This window comes from Leptinotarsa decemlineata, unplaced genomic scaffold (genome assembly GCF_025532065.1).
Source record: "Leptinotarsa decemlineata unplaced genomic scaffold, Ldec_3_MD MMD2_tig00001393_RagTag_RagTag, whole genome shotgun sequence".
NCBI lineage: Eukaryota > Metazoa > Arthropoda > Insecta > Coleoptera > Chrysomelidae > Leptinotarsa > Leptinotarsa decemlineata.
In genome coordinates this window covers 5601790-5626862 of record NW_027412562.1, presented here as the reverse complement: position 1 = coordinate 5626862, position 25073 = coordinate 5601790, and the positions used below count along the sequence as shown (strand labels likewise).

General features: G+C 35.5%; 1 protein-coding gene across 1 annotated transcript in view; it reads right to left on the bottom strand.

Annotated features, from left to right (window-relative positions):
* Nucleotides 1-8649: 8649 nt before the first annotated feature.
* The window catches only part of LOC111515765 (dopaminechrome tautomerase), a 162119-nt gene continuing 145695 nt past the window's right edge, over nt 8650-25073 (bottom strand). The window contains exons 5-7 of the mRNA XM_074175885.1: nt 21279-21649; nt 13639-13882; nt 8650-10265 (exon numbers count right to left, since the gene is read on the bottom strand). Of these exons, the coding sequence (XP_074031986.1) occupies nt 9931-10265; nt 13639-13882; nt 21279-21649 (950 nt within the window). The 3' untranslated portion in view covers nt 8650-9930. The remainder of the gene's footprint in view (nt 10266-13638; nt 13883-21278; nt 21650-25073) is intronic.

Here is a 25073-nt window from a genome sequence, read left to right as displayed (position 1 = left end):
TAGTCCCCTAGATGGCGTTACACGAGGAAACGCGCGTTAAGCGTAAATGAGCGGTAAAGTTTGTGTTAAAAGCAAAAAAATATTTTAAAATTTGCCATCGCCCCCCTAAACCGCTTTAACGCCCTCAATCTTATCTGTGCCCTTTACTGCCCCCCTATAGGCCTTCAACGCCCAAAAGGGGGCGTTATCGCCCACTTTGAGAAAGATTGATTTACCGCAACTGTTTGAAGAACAAGCCAAGGATATATCCCAATAGAAAGGAAACAATCATAACTTTTTTCTTTTAATTCATATCGCTTAGAGAAACAGTATTATATACAGAAAAGAATTGAATATATTATTTTAACTGACCTAATTACATTTCTAGAATTAGTTTTTATATTCGTATATTACGAAATTTACCACAACCTACCAAGTAACTTATTCAAACTAACTGTTGAAACACCATATAATTATAAATTAGTGATGACTTAGTTGATTAACTACTTGACTAAAGTCCAAGCTCACTCTTCGTAATTGGATGATTTGATTTCTTCAAGAATTGAAAGGATTCTCTTAGGTCCATGAGAACGTTTCGAAAAAATTATTTTATGAAAGTACAAAAAAGTTATTATGAATTTTTTTTCAGAATAAAACAGCCAGACTCTTGAAAAGTTGCTGTATAACAAGAAAAGTGAACTTCAAAAGGCTGAAACCATACAAATTCAGCAACTGGCATTTACTTCAAAAAAGAAAATTCAAAACTTTATTTACTCATGTGAAGACAATGCGAGGTCACTTTATCAATTCTACTACTCGACTCTTTTTAAATAGTTACAGTAAATTATAACATTTCACCTGAAGAAATTGAAACAAACTGACATAGTTGAAAACTAATAAAAACTAGGGTGGATATGAACAGGAATATGAATTCAGTTGAATAAAAACAGTAACTTAAGAATAAAAATATACATTTGAGCGAATCAGCTATGCAGTATAGTTAAGTACAAATAAACTAGTTGTTGATAAGTTTATCTTTGGCAAATTTCTGAATTCACAAGTGTACATTAATGATATCTCACAGAAGATAATAATTGAATCACCTCAGTAAGTACCTGAAATGCTTAAATTATTATATGAATAAACTACACCTACATCAAAAGTTGTCAGTTATGAATCGTTCCTGTAGAAAGTCCAAAACATATGTACTTTTTTGTTTATTTTTGAATAGAAATCAATTTCCTGAAATTACTACTCTACAAACATTACTGTCTGAAGCAAAGCCTCGGTATATGATAACATTATCCTGAGGTGGGTTAAAGGGTACGAGAGAAGTAAAGGTAATCGCATTTCCAACTCTTCAGCCAAAGAAGCGGCTGGACTAAGAATTTCAGGACACGTACAGCCTGATGCCTTTGGAACTAGACAAACCTCACACCCATGCTCAATCCCTAAAGAAATGGGATAGAATCAAAGGATGCAGTCTTGACAGGATTACCCTGGGCGACCCTGTGAAGGTGGCGCCGATGGAATATCTGGCGATGACCAGTAACAGTAGGCTTTCTGACTGGCCACTGTCAACTAAAGAAAGACCTCCATTGAAGGGTTAGTGTACATAACTCTATGCAGGATGTTTGAACAGGAAGATGAAACTGTCAGGCATGTCTTATGCGAGTGTTCGGCGTTATTATTATTATTACTTTTTTTTCAACCGTAGTTGCCTTAGTGCGGCAAACCGGTATGATTTTGGGATTCGAGAGTAGAGAGGGCATCATTCCACCAAGGACTCCAATAATCAGAACAACCCTATACCCATACCCCTATACCCATCACGCGACATCGGTAGACTAAGGTGTTGAAGACACCATCCTAGCAAGCCATGATGAACCCCGCAGTTTCCGACTTCAGCCCATTCGACCCGAGGAAAGCGAAAGTCAGGCGCTTTGATAAGCCAAGGTCTTCAATATTATTGAAGAAGACCCCATGCATGTTTCCGAAGAAGTGAGGTGATCTGTGCGGCTTTTATATGAGCTTTATGCTGAACGTGTTCCAACTCGGTGACAGAGTTGTGGTTCAGGGTCGAAAATTAAACCAAGTTCCTCAGCTGCTCGAGCAGCTGCCTAAAGAGAATGCTCCATTGCCTGCTCTCTCATGGTCACGGACCATGCAGAGAAGGGGACCCGAACTCCTGACTACTTTAGAGGCTATATGTAGTACCATTCTGTCATGTAGACACTCCAAACTCAAAAGTCTACGGCCTCCCTGTTGTCGGGAGAGATACAACCGTGGAACGGACGATTTGGGAAGCAAACTCCTCTAGAGATGCATCATTTTTTGGGTCTTTACGTTGAGTTGATACCGCTTCTCCCGAGTCCACTTCACTACTCCAAACGAGTAGATTAAGATTGGTACGGCAAGCATATTTGTTGCAGCAAATTTGTTCTTTCCCGACAGTTCCGATGACCAGTTCTGTCGAAGTTTGTGCTGATACTTGCCGCGGAGAGAGTTTTTCACTGCTATTACCTCTTGTGAGTGGCGTTGTTCCACCCCTAGGTAAGTATACGTCTCTCCGGCATCCAGATGGTGTAGGATGCTTCCATCTATCAGCGGCATATCCTCTCCGTAGTTCCCGCATCGTTCTCTTTTGAAATGGACCATTGCACATTTATCTATCCCGGATTTGATACCGATAGCATGCGTGTACTCTTCCACCACCCTCAAGGACTGATGGAGATCTTTATCTCTAGAGGCATGAAGTTTAAGATCATCCATTTGAAACAAATGGGTGAACTTGTGCCTCCGGTTTCCGGAGGCACAATAAGAGAGTGTGTGTTCGGCGAGTTTTGACCTACACCTTCCGATATAAAGGATATGTCTCCTAGTAACCTGCCCATCTGGAAAGGACAGACTGGACGATGACCTAGGATGACAACTTCTCGGAAGGATTTTCAATGGGTCACATGTGGCTTAAGTTCTGTGGGCCTACATTTGCTCTCCCTACTCTACAGATACAGATAGATACTATCTGAAAACAGTTCATTCTTGATATTTGGAAGCAACTGAATTGAATTCCTCACCCGTGATCATCAGTATTGTGAAAATGGTTTGTCTGCGCAGTATATGCTACTACATGGAATGGACATATTTAGAACAATTCATAAATGTCCTATATTTACAGAGGAAATAGTATAAAATATTTTGCATTGTTTTGGTTTGGTCTTCTTTGGATCTTCAAACGTTTCAACTGCAACTACGGCAGTCATCTTCAGTGGCGTGTTTGAAGTACTCTGATAGTTCACGCCACTGAAGATGACTGCCGTAGTTGCAGTTGAAACGTTTGGAGATTGTAACCAAGAAGACTACGGCAAAACCCGTAAACCCACCAAAACACTGACGCCAGCCATGAAAGCCTACATTCCTATATTTTGCACTGCCACGATCCTGAATTTCAAACTCTCTACGTATTTCTCTCCAATTATGACAAGAAAATTGAGCAAAGTTAGTGACCACATTTATCTGGACAGCTTTGATTCCTCTGAAAGGTGGATTGAAATAAGTTTTTCTTTGTTGAATATACGTAATAGATGAGAAACAAATAGTTCTAATTCTCTTGTTCAGGATATCGAAGATGCCCATATAAATGTAGTCGATATTTAATATTAATTTTATGAAAATATCAGTATTCACACACTAGATCTGAGAAATACTTTCGCTGACATACTTTTACAGAACAAGTTGGCGATATACTCATCATATACAGGGTGTTACCTATCTGCGGTACGGAACTTCAGAGGTTGATTCGTTTCTAAGATACAGGGCGTTGGAGACAAAAAAAACGGTTTTTATAAAATATTATAAATATCCGTACACCGATTTGGTTGAAATTTCCTACAGTTATTTGAACTAGGTTGAAATTATTAGTTCCAGTGGCGTATGAGCTGCAGTCCAATCTTCCTGGTATTATTTGAAGGATCTTCTTCTATCGCATCAGTCGTTGTTACAGTGTTTGGTTTTCCACCACCTGCATTTTTATTAAAACTGCCAGTTTCACATAATTTTGCATGTAGCGTCCTAATTGTTTAGCACATGGAATTACTTTATTAAGATATTTGTCTTGGTAAATTCTCCGTTCTTCTTCCGCATTTTCTTTAGCTAATACATAAATAAAGTGCATGTCAGCCATTTCAGCGTCACTTAAATTACTCATGATGAAATCACAGCTAATTGTCCATTCTGGCTTTTTCACTGATATGACAACAGTATAACTATCAGCTCGTCTTCAAAGAAGGTGTTCATGATATGCAAAGTGGCTTCAATTTTCTTCTCGAAAACCAAGCTGGATATGATGAAAACACAAGAGACGAAAAAGTTGTGTTTTCAGTTGAATAATTTAGACAAGTAAGTGGCGTATTTTTTCCAATATTATTGTCTGTGGTGGCCACTGATACTCCACTGGACCTAATAATTTCAATCTAGTTAGGGCCAAATGAGCGCCTGATAACTTCAAACTATGCTATAACTCAAACTATAGCAAATTTCAACCAAATCGAAGTAGGGATATTTAAGATATTTTATGAATACCGCCTTTTTTCACCTTCAATGCCTTTTATCTCCGGACATATGCTCATGAGAATTTTTTTTCAAACAACCCAACGAATCACCCTCTGAAGTTTCTACCGTAGTTGCAAACAACCTGTATTGCACCATCCTGATTCTCTCTTCTGTTGCATTGTAGTTGATGCAGAATAATAATGAACATTTGACTTTTTTTGCATTCTCAAAAATTGTGTTTTTCAGTACATTCATTAACACATTTAAATTAATAGTAGGTATTCCTTCAGGTCAAATGCTACATGGCGTTTCATCGCCCTGTAGTATTTGACCTTTCCCTTCAATAACTCAGAAATGGAGATGTGTTAAAAATGTCAGAGAACACGTCAGGTTTTGTTTCGAGGAAGACCAATTTCGTTATGGAATTCTTACCCGAAAATTCACCCCTCTGCGGAAAGCAGCTTCCATCCCCACCAATAGTCCCACACACAATCAACCGAGTTTTCTAAAGTTCCTCTTATATAGTTTTCAAAAAACACACTTCAATGTGAGATTTTTAATTGAAAGTTCACAAAATCGCGACAATTGTCTCGCTTTATGAAAGCATTCTCGGGCGTCACAATATTTTTTGTACAAATTTTGTCGGGCTTTCATAGTAATTTAAATCATCATGAATATTACTACTCATCAGATAAATTCATTGCCTGTACTATTTACCTATCAAGGACCAACTCATAAGACTGGAGAGTAAAGGATAACAATTTTACCTTCTCCTACTTTTAAGATCTGTCCTGATTACCAATTAGTAGTGAAAAGGCGAAAGATTTATTCGCCTTATTCATTTTCACTGCCTGAACCACTGTGCATACTGTTTTTGGAAAGTGCATTGGCTTGGGATGTGGGGGTTGAGCAAACCTGATGCCTGCTTCCACGTAGCCTCGCTGGATTCGGGAATGACAGAATCACTTGTAGCTCTGTTATTCCCCAACTAAATGACATCACAACGATGGCTTGATCTTGAGGTGTTTGTATCTGTGCCGAGGGGATGAATGACAATGAGCCTATCAGCTGTCTCAACGGAACCTTCAAGATACTGGGCGCCCTCTCGTCGTAGCATCGCCTTGGCACGGTAATGCGGGGCTCTGCCGTGATTGATCTTCTTTCCCTAGCTACTCGTGGGACTTTTATGGACAGAATAAACCTAAAAATTCTTTCTGACGCTGAGTCTGCAGAGGAAATGGATGTCGAGCTTACGACTCCAACTGACCTCCTTGTAAATTCAGATAAGGAGCGAGAGCTTCCCAACTCTCCAACTTCTGATCCAATAACTCAACCTAAAAAAAGGTTTGGTGGTGCAGCCAGGAAACGACTGAGTCGTCTCTTCAAGAGCGGGGTACCTTATGAAACCGCCTTGCACCAAATTATTGAGCGGCGTACGCAGAATCTGTCTCAGGTGGAGGAACAATCCCACCATGAGCAGGTTAGCAAACGATTGCGCTCAAGTGACGATTCACCAAAACCAGAGGCGAAAATGCCTTGCACGGGTGAATCTAAGGCATCACCAGGTGTAGCTGACGTGCAAAAACCCTCTTATGGTAAGGTTGTCGCGGGTATCAAGGTGAGAATCTTGCACCTTGACTATCAGACTACATCATTAACGATGAAACAGCAGAGCATATACTTTGTGCCTGCTTCGCTGGGGACCGAATCAGGTTATTAGAGTTCGGCATCTGACCTGAAAGACCAGTCACCATACAAACTGATCGGCTTCGTTATGAAGCTGGATTTTCTTGGTCGAGTGTGAATAGGTGTGAGCCACAATAAATCCTTGCGGGTTGCGGTGGAGAGTCGAATAGACCAATTCAGTTTGGACCTAACCTAACCCAACCTAATGACCGATTTCCCTGTTGCAAACTGAATTCAATAAAGGGGAACAATTCGAATATATTTAATCATTCAACAATGCTCCCAAATTTTCACACCTATTGATTTCTAAACATTCCAAAAAGTTAAGTTTTGAACCGTTCTTTTTCAACTTCAATACGTCATAATCCTGATTTAACTCGTTGTTCTCATTAAAAGATGATTTGCAAATATTGAATTGATGTTTCTATTCAAAAACTATTTCTATGGTCAATTATTCTTTCGGAAAAAGTTTTTACCGTTTGTCCGATATAAAGTCTTGGACAACAACCACTAGTCAATTTGTATACTCAGAAACTATTCGACATTAAGTTGTAAATTTATTATTTTTAATGAAAGTTCTCAAAGCATTATTTGTTCTGTAGGCTATGTCCAATTCTTTGCCTTTTGAAACACGAGCGATATTATTAGTAGGATTCCCCAAGTAAGTCAGAGTCCCACTATCCCACTAGACAATTTTTAGGAAAGCCCAAACGTGATCTCACATAATCATCGAAACATGGAGTATGGACCATCCACATAAACCTTTGATAAAATGAGGATTGATACCACAAATTCATACCCTATATTCCTAAAATCTAAAGTTCTGGCTGGAATTTTTGAGAAACCATATCTGATGGATGATTCAACTAATTCTTCATTTTGTTACACGTGTTTATCTTTACAATAACTTCCTCAGGCGTGTTCATACATTCTAGCAGGATGGTGCACCCCTACATTTCAATATAGGTTCACGTGAGATAATTTTTGGAGGAACGTTCCTCAAAGCCGAGATTTCAGCTTCAGAGTCCATATTTTGAAACTGTTTCTTGTTTCAGCGTATCTCCAATATCGGAAGAGATAACACGGACCTCTGAAGATGCCATACACTCGAGGTGTTGAAAAGTTAGGAGAGATTTCCAACAGACGACGAAACAACAAACTGTTCTCCAATGAGTTGGATCGGTAAATGGGATCAAGTAGGTTGGCCGGCTAGATTACCTAATTTCGCACCTTCAATAGGATGTTGGAAGTTCTCACTCACAAGTCGACGAGAGATGTGATAGTAAATTGTTCGGAAATGCAAATTACTAATCTTTTATGATGTGAGGAAAGACTTTGCAAGTATACTTTATTTCTTTACTGAATTTCGTGAAGCATATTTATGGTATTTTTTCCAATTGTCGTTGTTTTTCGTTAATTTTTCTTGATGTTTTCTTGAATGAAATATTCAACAGAATTTCTCGGTAACAAATGAACAAATTCAACGAAAAATGTATAAGGCCTAGAGAGATAAGAGACTACTCCAACGACGTATTATTTAGCTTGCTATGTCATTGAAAAATATGGAGGTACCTGTTGCTTGGGTGAAGTTTTGGGTATGAATTCAATAAAAAAATTGGATCTTCAGTTCAGTTCAAAAATATCCCACCAATATTTTGGAAAATAATATGGACTGTAAATTGATGGATGTAGCCGTTACTACGTGATGGAAAATCATCATGAAAAATGAGAAATGAAACTTTCTATGTTTTTTACCACTTTTATTTGTAACTAACGTTGTCGCGTCCTATAAGGACATTTTCAAACTTATACAGCAAACTAAAAATGGTACAGGGGTACTCAACTTAATCGAGTACCTGCATTTTTTTCACTTGTGACGAAGTCGATACACTAATTTGAAAACCGGTGAGTGAATTGAATGGATTTGATCATTTAACAGGTTGCATCCGCAATGCCAAGGAATCTAGCCTTTGCTTGCATAGTGCGAAATTTCTGTTCAGATTCAGGAACTTGTGGTTGCATTCTAAGGAATGGTTTAAAAACGTCGAATCATTTTTACTACTCAGTCTGAATAACCTTTCATGTTCAGCATACCGTTTTGAGAAATTTTCTTATTAATCATTGGGCTATGCTTGAAGACAAGCAGTAAACAAATATAAAGAAATGAACTTTAAACGTTCAAGCCAGTCTCGAATGTACCTACACAGTAGGTTGAATGGACTGACGCATATCAGAAAACAACTACTCCCCTGGCTAATACCACGAACGGCGTTGGATTATATCCGACAGGCGTCAGTGCAGGAATTTTCACAGAAAATTTCCTGCATATGCAATTGGCAGTACAACTAAGAGAGTCAACCTTCAATTTTGGAACGGGCACAGTAGCAGACCGGATATGCAGTTGGTTAGTACCTTGTCCAGTGGCGGATTCACAAAGTGTAGGCTGTACAGTTTTTGCCGCCTTGCCTCTAGATTTGTCACGTTCTATATTATTTTTATAACTCAACAACTTCGGTGAAATTCCATGTAAAATAATGATTGGGTATACTTTTGAGCTAATCAAAGCGGGGTAATGTATGCTACTTACACAATAATCTACATTTGGTGAATGTGAATGAATAATTTAAATTACGCTTGCAAACAGTTAAAAATAATCAACTCAGACAAGTTATAAAATTTCGTTACAATACTTTTTTGCGTGATTTTTTTGACCAAATCATCGACGATCATCGATAATCATGTTCATTAATTCTGACTCTATGCACAAAAGAGCTGAAGCTTTCAATTTTTCTTGGCTCAAGGTCGATCTCAGATGAATTTTTGTCTTTTTTAGACAAGAAAAGTTTCTCTCACCCGAAAAATTTGTCGAAGAGAGAGAGGAAAGTAATCAGTAAAATTTGTTGCAGACTTCTATCTATAATACATCTGAAAACCGTCATGGCAAACTCTCGTCCACTAGATGGAGTAACAATTTTTTTGTTCGCTCCAACCCAAGACGAGGAATGAAATACTCTGAATGAATTTCGATTTTCAATTATGGAAAATCATTGACTTTAGGTCGATGGTCACTATCTTGCACTGACGAGTGGCCAAGCAGTTCAAAACCGTGTTCATATGAGACAATGTGGTGAAATGTCTCATGAAATGTCCTTCAGACTAGGTAATAAAAATATTCGACGTTTTCAAACCATTCCTTGGGATGCAACCACAAGTTCCCGATTCTAAACGATACGGAAATTTTGCACTATGCAAGGAAGGGTTACAAACTCCATTATTTGAAGTCCTCGGAAATTCATAAGCATAAGCATTGCGGGTGCAACCTGTTAAATGATCAAATAGATCTATTTACTCACAGGTTTTCAAATTAGCATACCCACATTGTCACCGATAAAAAAAAATCAGGTACTCAATTGAGTAAAGTTCCTCTGTTATCACCTACAGTGGTGTTATATGAGGGCTATTATAATCAATCATTTTTGGTTCAATGTATAAGTTTGAAAATGACCTTATATGACGAAACTGCAGTAACATTAGTTACAAATGTAAGTGGTAAAAACATAGAGAGTTTCATTTCTCATTTTTCATATAAACTGTTTTGTAACTTTAGTTTTCAAATTTGAGTAGGGTGCCAATTTGATCATAGTACACCAAGAAAAGTATATCGCAGTTCTGTTACATGAAAATCATAAACCATTCATCAGATTCATCAAAAAACTAATAACATTCATCATCTCCTGAAAACTCCTGATAAGCCCGATAAACACTGACGTTGGGATCGCAAATTGTGTTTTGAACAGCTTCATCGACGAAAGCAGACATAACCCTGAAGTTGACTTTATCTTCATCCAGCCCTTCGTACAAATAAAATGGCAATCGGTTGGTTAAAACCCATACACTCTGTCTGCGGTTTTGGTCTATTTTCATGTCGTTCGGAAATACGAGAGTTTCACTACTCTTGGCAACGACGCCCAGATTTTCTCTCCTGTAGGGTTTTCTCAAGTCCCAGCATCCTATAGAATCTCTGGTCACCAGGTTGTAGAACATCACTCCTTGAAAATAAAGAAAAATATCGTTGAATTGTTTAATAATGAAAATGAAGGCATTCATTTGCTGAGTTCTTTTATAATACTCAATAACAATGAAATGTATATTGGCGCAGTAGTTGTGTGCACAATTAACAATGGAAAGATTTTGAGTTCGATCCCCTTCACGATCAGATATTTTCCTCGACAGAGTTTATCCAGTTGAAGTTGGGATGCTTCTGCAACTTTAGATAGCTGACGGTCTGCAATATCCATGACACAGTATACTATATACAGTAATCCCACTTCGGGTGATTTTTGGTTTGAATTTTCTACACGCAGACCCAAGAGTTGCAGTCTCAGGTCTGCACAAACGACGAGTTCAAGACAGGCCCGCAACCCTTCCATAGTTGTCAATTTCATGGGTTTCACCTAACCTACTGAAAAATTTGTTTGTTGAACACTTCACAATTACTTTTTACTTCTTCACGTCCTAAATAGTACTATATAATTCAAAGAGAATAGGCTCTACAGATTCTTAAATCTTGAGTGATGAATTCGATTAGGAATATTTTTAATAATTGGCCTTTAATATAATCGAATCGGCAAACTCGTTCGCCATCTTGAATTCTCAAATCAATAAATGAATATACTATATTTGGCCCCAAAAATCACTGCAAAGAAATTTCGCATGGATTCATACCATGGTTCATGAATAACAAAACTGATTTTTCATCTTGTCTTTTTCCTTGTTGAAATGAAAATATATTTTGTCACATCCGAATATGAACATCTGCCGATCCTATGAATTTTTAAAATCTACTTGAAGCATAGTTCATCATTGTCCAAATGATCTGGGTTACTTGAATATTACACAAATGCAAAATTATCATTTGTACAATTTTCTCAGGTTCCCAACATGGTTTTCATCGACAGTATTTTTTTTTGAGCAGTTTATATGAATAGTTGTTATGTTGAGGAGTGTTTAGACGCTTTGGTTGAGATTGTAGTAGGGAGAAATGTCATTAGTGTCAAATACGTCAGCATTGTAAAAACTGAAACTCCTGGACACCAACATCAAAGGGACCGACGCTAAGTGGGACTACTGTATATAAGTATACTGTGGCCATGATATATCCTAGGTGGCTCAGGGAGTTATTAATATCGCCTATCCAGAACACGAGGCTATTCGATGCCGTTGACAAAAAAAAAACTATGACATGATCCTTGAGATATTGGGGATATATCATTGAAAGGGAAAGGTGGAAACAAAAGGAAATCTTCATTAAGAAAAAAAATGAGAAAAACGATTTCATCTAGAAAAAAAGAATAGAAAGGATTTCTTACTTGAGGAAAAGGTGAAAGGAAATGGACTACATTTGAAACATGTAGAAGTAGCAGTTTATTCACAAACATTATTATGTGAATGAAGTAATTTTGCTAAGTGATTGAACACTTATTTCAAGTTCAAGGAAGACGTTGACCGTAATAAATACAATAATAAAATAATTAAAAATTCAATTGTCAATAGGTAGGATAGAAATTAACTGTATTTATATAACACAATTAGTTAAATAAGTGTTTCCTTTTCCCCGCCAGGAATGCTTCCGAAGAAAGAGAAAATACCAGTCGAAATTAGTTGGTGTATGACAGATGACAAATATCAAATGAAAAATTGAAAGAGGAGACTGGCGGATTGCAAACTTCATATGACCGGATGAAACCGGGTTTGATGACGATTTTCACTATGACGTCATAAATACAATTTCATGGGAGGTGTGAAAACTATCAAAGAGATGCGCACGTCTACAGAGATATTTGATGGATGAAAGACGACAAAAGACATAAGAAAAATGGACAGAGGTGACTGGGAGATCGCAAAAGTCATATGACTGGTGTTGAAGTGGCCTGATGAAAACTGGATTTGATGACAATTCTCACTATGACGAAATGAATATATTTTCATATATGGTGCAAAAAATTTCAAAAAGATGCGCACGTCAACAGACATATTTGACGGATTACAGACGACACAAAACATGAAAAATTGGGAGATGACTGGCAAATTGCCAGTCATCTCTTATGATTTGACTAACTTGTCAAATAGTTGACCCAGATGAATCCGGTTTCGATGTCGATTTTCATTATAACATCATAGGTAATTTTTCATAGATAGCATGAAAATCCTTTAAAAACTAGCGCAAATTATCAGATCACATTTAACGGATGGCAGGCGACAAATGATAAATGAAGAATGAGATGACTGACAGATGACGAATTTGATAATTTACTCCGCAACACGACGGAATATGTTACAAACAATCATTTCAATAATGATTCATGGCTCCAAGCAACGCTTTCTGTAAACCTTGGCGGACTAGGGCTACGTTCGGCTACTTCTTTAGCTTTACCAGATTTTCGGTCGTCAGTCAATAGTGTTTCTGATCTTATCGATTCCATCCTTCCTTCCATATTTGTCAATATCAAAGACGTTTTTTGTGCTGAAGGTGAATCACTTTGGCATGCCGCAATTAATATTGTTCCTCCTACAGATAAAAAGAAAATACAAAGTGCATGGGACCGACCTCTTCTGATAAACTTCTGAAATCTACAAGTGTATACGATAAGGCTCGTCTGAAACCAGCAATGATCAAGGAATCGGGTGTTTGGCTTTATAAATGCTTTACCTATTGCATCTCTTGATGCAATAGGTATTGCTGCTATTCCTGAATAGCAGACCATGTTTGGACCCATCAACACAACATCGAGTGGTCCCAAGCTGAGATCTTGCACAGAGAGGAACATTGGTTCAGGAGAAAATTTAAGGAAGCCGCATACATGTTGTCCAACAACGTATTCAGCCAGGCCAGCGTAGATATACGAAACATATGGAAACCCATCATCAAACGAAAAATGACCAACTCCCGCCAAAACGGTCATCTCTCACGGAATCAGTGAAGCGGAAAATGGAAAGTAGAGAAAGTGAAAGTATTTCAACGACCTATAAAATAGTCATCTCTCGGAGGAATCAGTCCAGTCATCACCCGAAGACGATTGTAGATACCAACAATCGAAACGTCGTGAACTAACGTGACTTGGAATCTCTACACTTTTTATTTTTATTATTTTTTTTTGCATTCTTTCAATTTTTATTTATTCAATTATTATATTTTTACTTGTAGGTTATTTCACTATCATTTCATTTCAGGTTTATTGTTGCTTAATATAATTGTTATTTTCAACTATTCTTTTTAATTATTCTTTTTTACTTGTTTTAGGGATTTCAAATCATTTTATATAGTAGACAATGGAAGTCCGAACCAGTGAAATTCATCACGAAACATTGTCAATCACCTTCAAACAACATTTCGTTACATTCATCACTTCTGAATTTTATTACCTCTTCTGTCAATTTGAGAAGTAGAAACGTGGCCCGATTTTCCTCTGCTCTGGCCCACAACACTGAAAGCGTTCTTAATTTCAGACCAACCGGTTTCATTGCATAAGACGGAAGTTTTTACGGAAAACTCCCTGAAGCTAGACATCGGGTGGAAGTACAAAAGCCTATCTTTATCGTACTGGTGAACGGGACTCAGAGCCATTCCGAAAATTCCATCTGTCCATTCAAATTCCAGATGGTGGACCTGAAAAACAAATAAGGGAGCTGCATGAAAACATTTTGAAATATTATCAAATATGAGATGGAGTATGATACATTCGCAAATGGAAATGAAGTGTATTATTCTCTCCCAGGAATCAAAATCCTCTTGAAGTAAATTATAATATACAGTGCTTTTCTTTAATATCCCCACCCTGTTTTTGAACGGGTCGACTCAAAAAAATTGAAATTTGGGATAATGAAATTAATGCATGAATACTTTATTTTGAAGTAAAATTGACAAATGACATTTTCAAGATGGCGACTGGGCGCCATATGGGGAAAAATAAATGAAAAGGGGGGTCTTGTGACACATTTTTTTGAAGCTACTGGCATAGAATATAATATCAATATCTTCAACTACTACAAAATGACGGAACTTTTAATAATTGCCTGAAAACATTGACATTTAACTACATAATATGAATTTCAAAAACTACACTTCACGATTTGATCTCCACAAACTTTATTTGAAAAATATATCACATGTTTCGATGGAAATCACTTGAAAGTGATTGAAAAAGCTACTGTGCTATCGAAACATGTAGTGATATATTTTTCAAATGAAGTTTGTGGAGATCAAATCGAGAGGAGTAGTTTTTGAAATTACTATGTAGTCTAGTTCACATGTACTTTTTTTGTAACATTTTTCAGCCCTGTCCAAAAATTACGACCAAGGTGTCATTCGATTCGTATTTTTGCCTAGAAAGTTTAAGGAAAGGTCCGAAAACGCGCCGATGAAAATTACAAAAGTTATAAACAATTAAGTGAAAAAAAATGGGGCTTCAGTCTCTTCTTAATATCTCGGAGTATTTTCAAAATTTTGGAAATTTGAAAAAAAATTGAAAAGATCAATGAGTTTGCATAAAAAAAGTCCTGACTCCCGAAACTGTATCTCGATTATTTATAATTTTTACAGAGCCCTGAAAATAGAGCCAAAAGCGGGTAGTCTGGCTTCCGCGCGCCTTTCGTCACTCTGACATAAAAACAAAAAAAAATATTTAAACATATTAAATGTGAATATGAAGGAATGAAAAAATTCATGTAATGTTGGGATACATCAATGAACAATAATCCGCAGTCAAAAAATTTTTATCCCAATTTTAACGTTAATTATAAATTTGTTAATTAATAACTTTTTCTGAATTGAAAGTTAATATAAAAATCCCTATAATTATTAAACTAAAACCCTGGCATTTTTTTCCTTTGGTGAAGTTATCCTTAATAGGCAAAAAAATAGATTACCGTTGCCAAAATAAAAAAAAATGTTATTTTCTTTTCTTTATTAACAATTGAAAATTATAATTTTATAAAAAATACATTAAAATTTTTTTTCTAATTCTTTATTGTTTCAATGTCTCATGTTTAAAAACTAATTGATAATATTTTTTTTTAAATTTTTTACAGCTATTGTTAACGCATTTACTATAAACAAATACATTGTTCATAAGCAATTCGAAAATTTTTTTTTTGCATTATGGTAATGGAAAAAAATCATGATTTTTAGAAAACAAATTGTTTCTTGTTTTTTTCAACTAAATATTAAAATTAAGGAACCGTTTTTTTTGTAAATATTGTTCTTTAAGGTTTTGGAAAAACTTTTTTTTTATTCTTTTTTTAATTGTTTATTCAAAAAAATTTTGTTATAAACAAATTATTTCTTTTTATTTTATTTTTTCGATATTTTGTTCTATAATAAATGTAACTATGTAATTTTTTTAATTTATTCTATTTTTTATGAAACTTTTAATATTGTGATATCTTGATACTTGTCTTTTTCATTCGCTCCTTCGCTTTTATAATTATAATAACTCTCAAACTATTGCAGTTATGATAAATATGCTTTAAGTCTTTTTTGTTCATTATGAATTTATCAACAATTCAAGCCATTTACTGAAGTTGTAGTCCTATTATTCATTTAATTATTGATCGTTATTTATTAAAAAAGAAATTTTTTTTAAGTCTTCTCAACATAAACTTCGTGTCATGTAACAATAAATCATAAGAATTTTATTACTTGCACTTTTAGTAGTTGTAGGATCATTAACATTCCCTTATTGTCATATTTGTATGGAGTTTAAGAAAATTAAATGAAGCAATCAGTCATTCTGTTAATTCAATTTTAATGAGTTCACTCATTAATCTTCTTCAAATTTCCGATGCTCACAACTTCAGTAAAAGGCTTAAATTGTTAATGAATTCATAATGAACAAATAAGACTTGAAGCATATTTGTCATAACTGCAATAGTTCAAAATTTATTATAATTATATAATTATAAAAGCGAAGGAGCGAATGAAAAAGACAAGTATCAAGGTATCACAATATTAAAAGTTTTATGAAAAATAGAATAAATAAAAAAAACATAGTTACTTTTATCATAGAACAAAGTATTGAAAAAAAAATTGTTTATAACAATTTTTCTCAAATAAACAATTAAAAAAACAATAAAAAAAAAGTTATTTCAAAACCTTGAAGAACAATAGAATTTATGATTAAAAAAAAACGGTTCCTTAATTTTAATATTTAGTTGCAAAAAACGATTGTTAATTAACAAACGCATTTTTTAGCGACAAAGACATTTTTTTAAAAAACCATTTATTTTCTAAAAATCATGATTTTTTTCAATTAACATAATGCAGAAAATTGTTTTTTGAATTGCTTAATATCAATGCATTTGTTTATAATAAATTTATTAACAATACATGTAAAAAATTCAAAAAAAATTATTAATTAGTTTTCAGTCATGAGACATTGAAACAATAGAAAATAAAAAAAATTGTAATCTATTTTTTATAAAATTATAATTTTCAATTGTTAATGAAAAAATAGAAAATAACAATTTTTTCATTTTGGCAACGGTAATCTACTTTTTTGCCTATTAAGGATAACTTCACCAGAGGAAAAAATGCCAGGGTTTTAGTTCAATAATTATAGGGATTTTTATATTAACTTTCAATTCAGAAAAAGTTAATAATTAACAAATTTATAATTAACGTCAAAATGTGGATGAAAATTTTTTGACTACGGATTCTCGTTTATTAATGTATCCCAACAGTACATGAATTTTTTCATTCCTTAATATTTACATTTAATATGTTTAAATCATTTTTTTTTGTTTTTATGTCAGAGTGACGAAAGGCGCGCGGAAGCCAGACTACCCGCTTATGGCTCTATTTTCAAGGGCTCTGTAAAAATTATAAATAATCGAGATAGAGTTTCGAGAGTCGGGGCTTTTTTTACGCAAATTCATTGATCTTTTCAAAATTTTTTTCAAATTTCCAAAATTTTGAAAATTTTCCGAGATATTAAGAAAAAACTAGAGCCCCATTTTTTTTGACTCAATAGTTAATAACTTTTGTAATTTTTATCGGCGCGTTTTCGGACCTTTCCTTAAACTTTCTAGGCAAAAATACGAATCGAATGACCCCTTGGTCGTAATTTTTGGACAGGGCTGAGAAATGTCACCAAAAAGAGCTAAATCGAGTACATGTGAACCAGACTAATGGATCTTCATCAAGTAACGACCGAATCAATCAGGTAATAATAATAATATGAGGTAATAAGCTTGAGGTTAGTTGAGAAGATACTCGAAATGGTTGCCTTGAACTTTTTGATATATGAACAGCCTATCCGATATTTCACGCCGAACATTTTCGAACACAGTAACGTCAATATCTCTACAGATATTTATTATTTTCTGCCATATAACCAATATTGAAGCAGGTTCAGTTTCGTACAACTTTTGCTTCAAATAGCCCCATGAAAAAGTCCAAAGGTGTCAAATCTGGCGAGCGAGCTGGCCAGGTCAATTGTTATGTCAAAATAGAAGCAACTTTAGTAATGCTCCTCACAATGTTTTAACATTTCCGTATTGTAATTAGACTAAAAACATTGCTTTTCAATCTACCGCAGTTGAAGAAGAAATCGCATATGGGTGCCTACTCTTTTCTTTCAAAATCTGCTCACTAACAAATTAGCCATGAAAAAATACAACGGGTTTCCTTGGTGCTTGTAAAAACAGTTAGCGAACTGAAAGCAATATTATCCCATGCAAATTTCTGCTTCGACTCTTTCACCATGAAGATACATCAGAAGATCCTAGAATCACATAATTTCGAATATTTTGGTTAGTGTCCTCATATCGAATATAATTGAAGAGGAATACATCCAACTTGCAAAAATTTGCATGGGACAAAATTGCTTCCAGTTATCTAACAAGCAGCCTGGGGATCCGGCAAAAGACGATCCGTTGTCTATAAGATGAAGAAAATACTTTTGTCTAATTTCTACTAAGTATAAATTAATACAATAATACAATACAATATATTCACCAAATATACAAGTAGTGTTTGAATACAACTATTGCTAAACAAACAGTAAATGGTGGTAAATAAATGCGAAGCGCACAAAAGGTTCCCCTTGTTCATAAGTATTTTAAGTTCTTGGGTAGTATATAGAATTATAGTTTATAGAATATACAATATATACATAGATATTACAAGAAGATAGATAGATATAGATACCAAAAAAACCAACGTAGATATCACAAACAAGAAAGTATATGAATATAAGTATGTTCTTGAACAATACAGATACGAGATTGCTTTATACATAAGTAGACAAGGCATAGTATATCTCACTTCAAGTTTTTCCAATTGATCGGTGTATATTTTCACTTGAATAGCTATGAATGCAATTGTTTAGTTTTTTTTTAGCAAGCCGAATGATCGTATTCTGCGGAGATCATCTGGTAAATAAATGAACTTTGACATTTTCGTGTATCAATTCTTGGAATAGCTTTGAAGCGTGTTTCATGTTTGTGCTGTATATGCCTGTATTTAAGCTTGTTTTTATAGTGGTGAAGAATTAGTGATTGGTAGTAAAGTTGACAGGTACCCAGAGCTTTTGCTTCTGTGAATAATGTTTCCGTTGGGCATCTATAGTTTTTACGGAGTATGATCTTGTGAGGCTCTTTCTGTCTTCTAGACGAAGTCTTGTTCCACCATCACTTTGGGGCAATCATTCCATTGAAGATCATTTTTGATGATGCCTAGTTTCTTTTCGAGACCTTCCTTTGTATTGAAAGCACGGTCTACTAGAGTATTGATGATTCCTCTACTAGTCGATTGATGTCATAGTCGATTGATGGTGGTTGGATTCCTAGTTCAGATACTGTCCCGTGTGACGGGGTTTTCGATATTTCCCATTTAGTGTTGGTCCTCTTCACCAATACGTTCCAGAATGGCAATTCGTTGTGGACTTCCTTGTCCATTGAGAAAGTGATGGGAGGACTTACGTTGTTGATGTGCTTCAGGAAGATGTCTAGTACTGCATGCCCATGGTTCCATACTATGAAGGTGTTGTCCACGTATTTCAACCAGACTCGGAGCTTCTTCTGGGCTTCTCCAAAGGCTAGAGTTTCAAACCACTCCATATATTTGTTGGCTACAACCGGTGAAAGTGGCGATCCCATTGGCAGTCCCTCATCTTGCGTAAAGAACTCGTCCTAAGGAGGAACACTCGTTTGGGAGAAAATTCAAAGGAGCCGCAAATATGTTGTCCAACAACCCATTCAGCACACAACCAACTCCCACCAAACGGTCAGCTCCCGCAAAAACTGACGAAGCGGAGAGAGGGAAGAGGGGATAGGGGAAATTACTCGAATGACCTATAAGGTTTGTTCTGGTTCTAACATCCGAAACTGTTTGGAAACTGCGCAAGACATGATCACTTCAAACAAAAAATCTTAAACAGTGTCGGACACTTGGTTAAACCAGAACGCATCTTGAGGAGACCACTGCGCCACCTATCGTATATATGAAGAAATGAAGACGAGAAAATACTGTTGATCATGTCCATTTTGCTATGTAGCGTATCCTTGTTGTCAGTCCCAATGTTATCTAACCTCAATCATTAATTATTTTAATCAAAAAATATCCTAGAAAATAGCCTAAACAAATTTCAACATGAATGCGCATGAGCAACGGGGACAGTTCCCAACAGTTCAGCCTCGAGAGCAAGAACGATTCGGAACGGTTCTAGACAGTTTGGGATCATTTCGCAGTCGAAACCAGAACAGAGGATTCATCAATTCGAACTTATTCTCAATAAACCAGAACGCTTTATATCAACCGTGCATGATCCTGACGTCCTAGATCCTGAATTTCGTAGAACCAGAACAAACCTATGAATAGTCAGATCTCGGAGGAATGGATCCAGTTATCACTCGAAGACGATTGTGAATACTAACAATCGAAACGTCGTGAAGTAAGTTTGCTTGAAATCTTTTAATTTTCATTTCTTGTTGATGATTTTTGATATTCATCTGGTGTTGATGTTTCAATTTTTTGATTTATTGATTGTTTCTTGTATTGTTTATTCAATTGTAATTTAAGTTTTTTTGTTTAATATAATTGTTATTGTTCAGCTAATCTTTTTAGTAATCTTTTATAGATTCTTTCAGAGATTTCAAATCAATTTATATCATATTAGATAATGGAAATCTGAAGAAATAAAATGCTCCTTTCAAAACAATCAAGTAAACCGTATTCCGTAGTTTTACTTGTATGCCTATTTGTGAGCGACTCCTTTGGACTCGATTTTGACTAACCTTAAACGGACAGGTTTATTTTAAACTTTATACTTATCAAAAATCGATGACAATACAAAAATTTCAAAAGTGTATCTCATTATGAATATGTCTAATTTCTACTAAGTTTACTATTTGTTAAGACCGGTCGTAACAAATAATAAACTTAGTAGAAATTAGACAAAAGTTATTTGCTTTATTTTTTATTCAATACGAATTTCTACAAAATAAATAGGTCATCAATCGAGTTATCTCATTATCCTAAACAGGTGGAATAATTCTCTCACACAGTCTTTGTGTGAGGAAAACTAATGGGCTTGAAATAGCAAGGCAAACTGAATAGTGGAAAATAAATAATGGTTTTGAAAAACTATAAAGAAACACGCTTTAATAGCAACACAAACTGAAAAATAGAAAACTAATTTAAGATTGTGTTCAACATCGATAATAAGTCCTATCCGGAATCAGAATAAATCAATTTACAAAAAATTAATTTTGTTAGCTACTATCCCGGTGTAACTAAGTTGGTCTACAGTAATGAGTGTTGAAAAGGGGTATACTATTTCTGTAAATGTCTCTACATGGCAACCGAATGAGAGCTTTTAATTTGGTTACCCTTTTCAACACACCGCCCTCGCCTCCGCGAATCAAGAGCTAGCCATTCCAGCTGGGCACATGTACCGTTTTTTTGCTCTAGATCAAGAAACGAGTAAAGGAAACGGTATAATCTTATACCGTATAAAGGGTAGGAAGAAGGGGCTTTAACGTCCGCATTGTACACTCATTCTTACCTTGTAAGCAGCAGCTAATGGTTCGGGAAAAAACAGATGATCCGTGACTCTCCATCCTCTCATCTTTTCCAAACTGAAAACAACTATCCCAAATCGCCAGACGTCCGCTAAGTAGGCGTGGACGTTGAGACAATCACCTTCACGTTCATCTATGACGATATTGGAATACAAACTATCCTGCTTTATAAACTCATCTGGTAGAACATATTTTCCCAAGAGCAGATCTGTTCTCAGATCGAATATCAAGACTTTGGGAGGACAGACCTGTTTTGGCTCCATTGTGACATCGATTTGACCACTGTCTAAGACCCACAAACGTCCACATTGGTCTGCCTGTATCCTGAAGACAGAAGTTATGCCATCACATGAATCTGAAACAAATCAGAGCATTATCTTTCTCGTCACGGAGAGAAGATATCCCGAATTTCTGAGAGAATCAGAAGCTAGTGACGGAGCTGTATATATTTTTTGTTCGGATTATCACATTTCATATCTATCTTTGGCGTGTATTATGAAAACATGGTTTTGTTTAATTCACTATTTATTGAACACAAGTGATGTTGAACACAAGTAATCTACTAAGGCAACATTGTAAAATCAATTTCAGACAATTAAGATGCAGGTATCTAGCAGAGGTAACTATGGTATAAATGAGCTCAACATTGTATGTAGATTCAGGTATATTCAGTATAATCTTCCTCTTGAAGATGATCACTATTTTGCAATAATAACAAAATTTTTTTTGAATCAAAATATGGTTTTCTAGAAAACAGATCAACAGAAAACGCAGTTTTTGAGATTGTTAACCAAATCAACAACTGTTTTCAAAATCAACAAAAATGCATAACTGTCTTTTTGGATTTGGCCAAGGTATTTGATACTGTGGATCATAATATACTCCTTCAACGTTTAGCTAACATTGGTGTGAAGGTTGTTGCTTTGAAAATATTTGTAGACTATTTGGCAAATAGAACACAGATTGTCAAGGTAAACGACTCTCTGTGCGACCTACTAAAAATTACTCGGGGCGTACCCCAAGGAACTGTATTAGGACCCATCTTATTTCTAATACATATGAACAACATCTTCAAAATTTCCGATTTTAATGGTGAAATTTGCTGATGACACAGCTATCACTTTTGTTGGAAAAACGTGGGAAGAAGTATACACCCAGTCTGAAATAGGCATCAAAACGATTTTCAACTGGTTGAGTTCTAATTTATTGAGTGTCAATATTAATTTATTGCATTTGCATTTACTCCAAGAACTAGATATCAACCAGCTACAAACATAAAAATCTACAAAACATCTTGTGCAAATGTTCCCAATTGTAGCTGTACTTCTATACAGAAAACGGATACAATAAATACCTAGGGGTATTAGTGGACCAATCTCTTCGGTGGAATGCACACATTGATTATACAGTAGCTAGAGTACGTAAAATAATATATAAATTTTATCAGCTCAGGAATATACTAAACAGGGAAATGATACTGATGGTGTATGATGCCTTGGCTAACTCCATAATACGTTACTGTATAATAGTATGGGGTAGTACCTTCAAAACATCGCTAATTAACTCAAAAGTGATTCAAAATTCATTAATAAGAATCATGATGAAAAAGATCGGAGGTATTGTACCCAGTCGTTGTATGATGAAACTGGGATATTCGGTGTTAGAAAAACTTACATTCTCCAGAGTTTATTATGGACTGCTAATTCTTCAACCCAATTTGTACAGTATGCTTTCAATACTCGTAACAGTTCAGTTAAGACCATGAATGTTCCATGATGCAGACTCACGCATAATCAAAAATATATAACCTATCTGGGACCCAAACTTTATAACACTCTACCTGAATTATTGAAAGGCATGAGAAACAAACTCAAATTCAAAATAGAGTTGAAAAAATTTGTTGACAATAATTATGATATGCTTCTTCTGATACTTGAAAAAGAAATATCTATTATTAGAGTTGTCTTTCAGAGGGCATCACAGAAAATCTTTCTCTCTCTCTCTCTCTCTTTCTCGTCCTCTATCTTCTTCTTATTATCTCTTCCTTTCTATACTCTCTTCACTACGTATGGTTATACAAAAAAAGATGTACTATTTAGTTTGCTGGCTACAATACAAGCTTGCTTAGGTTGCCGTAACTTTCATTAGAGTGTATAATCTCTACGTTTCATGTCTCTTCATTCATTTATTTTATTTTATTTTTCTACCCTTTTGTCATAGACGACTATGTATTTTGTCTTAATACCGAATTGCATAAAATTTACTTACTTGGTGACTGAAACACGTGTCGAGGTGTTAAAATTAACGGTTTTGTGTTGGGATGAAAGTCCAGTAATATTCACAAGTAATGTTTGTGGAGAAAATCATATTTTTTCTATGGATCTTCTGGGAAGTTCTCGTTTCCACAATCTGACAAAAAAATTGATGAAAAACTTTATACAGCTGAAGAAAAGGAGAACTTCTAGTTCTCACCGATAAGTTAGTGTGTTAATCCAACGTATTTTTCACCGAGAAAAATGCGCTTCTCATCTGTATTTGGTAGTTCTTCATAATTTTGGATGTCAAAAGAAGAGCTGAGGATTGTATGGATATTTTAATGAAGACAAAACAGAAGCACTACAGGAAAATCATTAAGGCGCTCTCAGAGCGATGCGTGTGCAAAAGTAGCGATTCACATTGGATTTGAATCGCTGGAGATGGAATCTATTTGGAAAAACGTTCTCAGGAAGTTTGTTTCACATAAACGCAGCTCTCCAGATGAAAGAGTTCTCAAACAGTGAAGTTTGTGGTGTACCGAGTTGAACCCCAAACGAGAGAGACAAATCTCCAACCTTTCTTCGATGTTCCAGGCTATTAAGGTTGCACGTGATGTTTACTTCCCTTCCCGTGAAGGTATCTATAGAAGGGAAACCAATCTCCAACCTTTCTTCGATGTTCCAGGCTATTAAGGTTGCACGTGATGTTCGCGTCTCCAATCGGGCGGATGGTTCTTTTCTGGATGAAATCCAGCAACTTCAGGACATGTTTGGGAGCAGAGCTCCATACATGAGAACAATACTGTGAAGAAGGTATGATCTCAGCTATATGAAGCATGAAAAGTTGCTGAGGTGTGAACCGTTGTCTGGTTTGTGATAGTGTCCCAACCTTTTGAGAAGCATGTAGCCCGCAAAAAGCTACTAAGAAATGGAAGTCGCTATGACGACCAAGTATTCGGCTCCGGCTAATTCTAGTGGAGGCGGGAGCGGGTTGTAACAAAAATGTCTTAGGTGTTTGGGCGCTAGGTACCTTTAACTCTCGAACACTCAATCAACTACCAATCACAAAGTACCCAACTAATTGGAGTTTGACTTCAAAAATGTTGCAATAATAAAAAGAATAAATCTCGCTGGTGAATTAATGCTTTACTAATAACAATAAGTTCTCTTCCTAGTCAATATAAATGGGAAGGGCGCAGAAATTAATGAATGGATAGTTATCAGCACCAAAATTAAGATAATAACCGTCGCTAGCTTTGGGCCCGAAGCGAAAGGCGCATTAACTAATGATCTTGTTTTTATTTTATTTTTATCGTTGTTTTAATAAAATAATTAATGATCTCTTACTATTCAACACCGTTACCGATTAATTTCCGCAAATAACAAATGTGAAATTTGAAATAATACAATAAATTTGACAACAAAAAAATCAAAGTCTCAACAATAACTCAAAATATTTTATCCCGGTTAAGAGTGATACGGGTAGCAGTCTACTTGCGTGACGCCAGTACATGCGTAATAGCT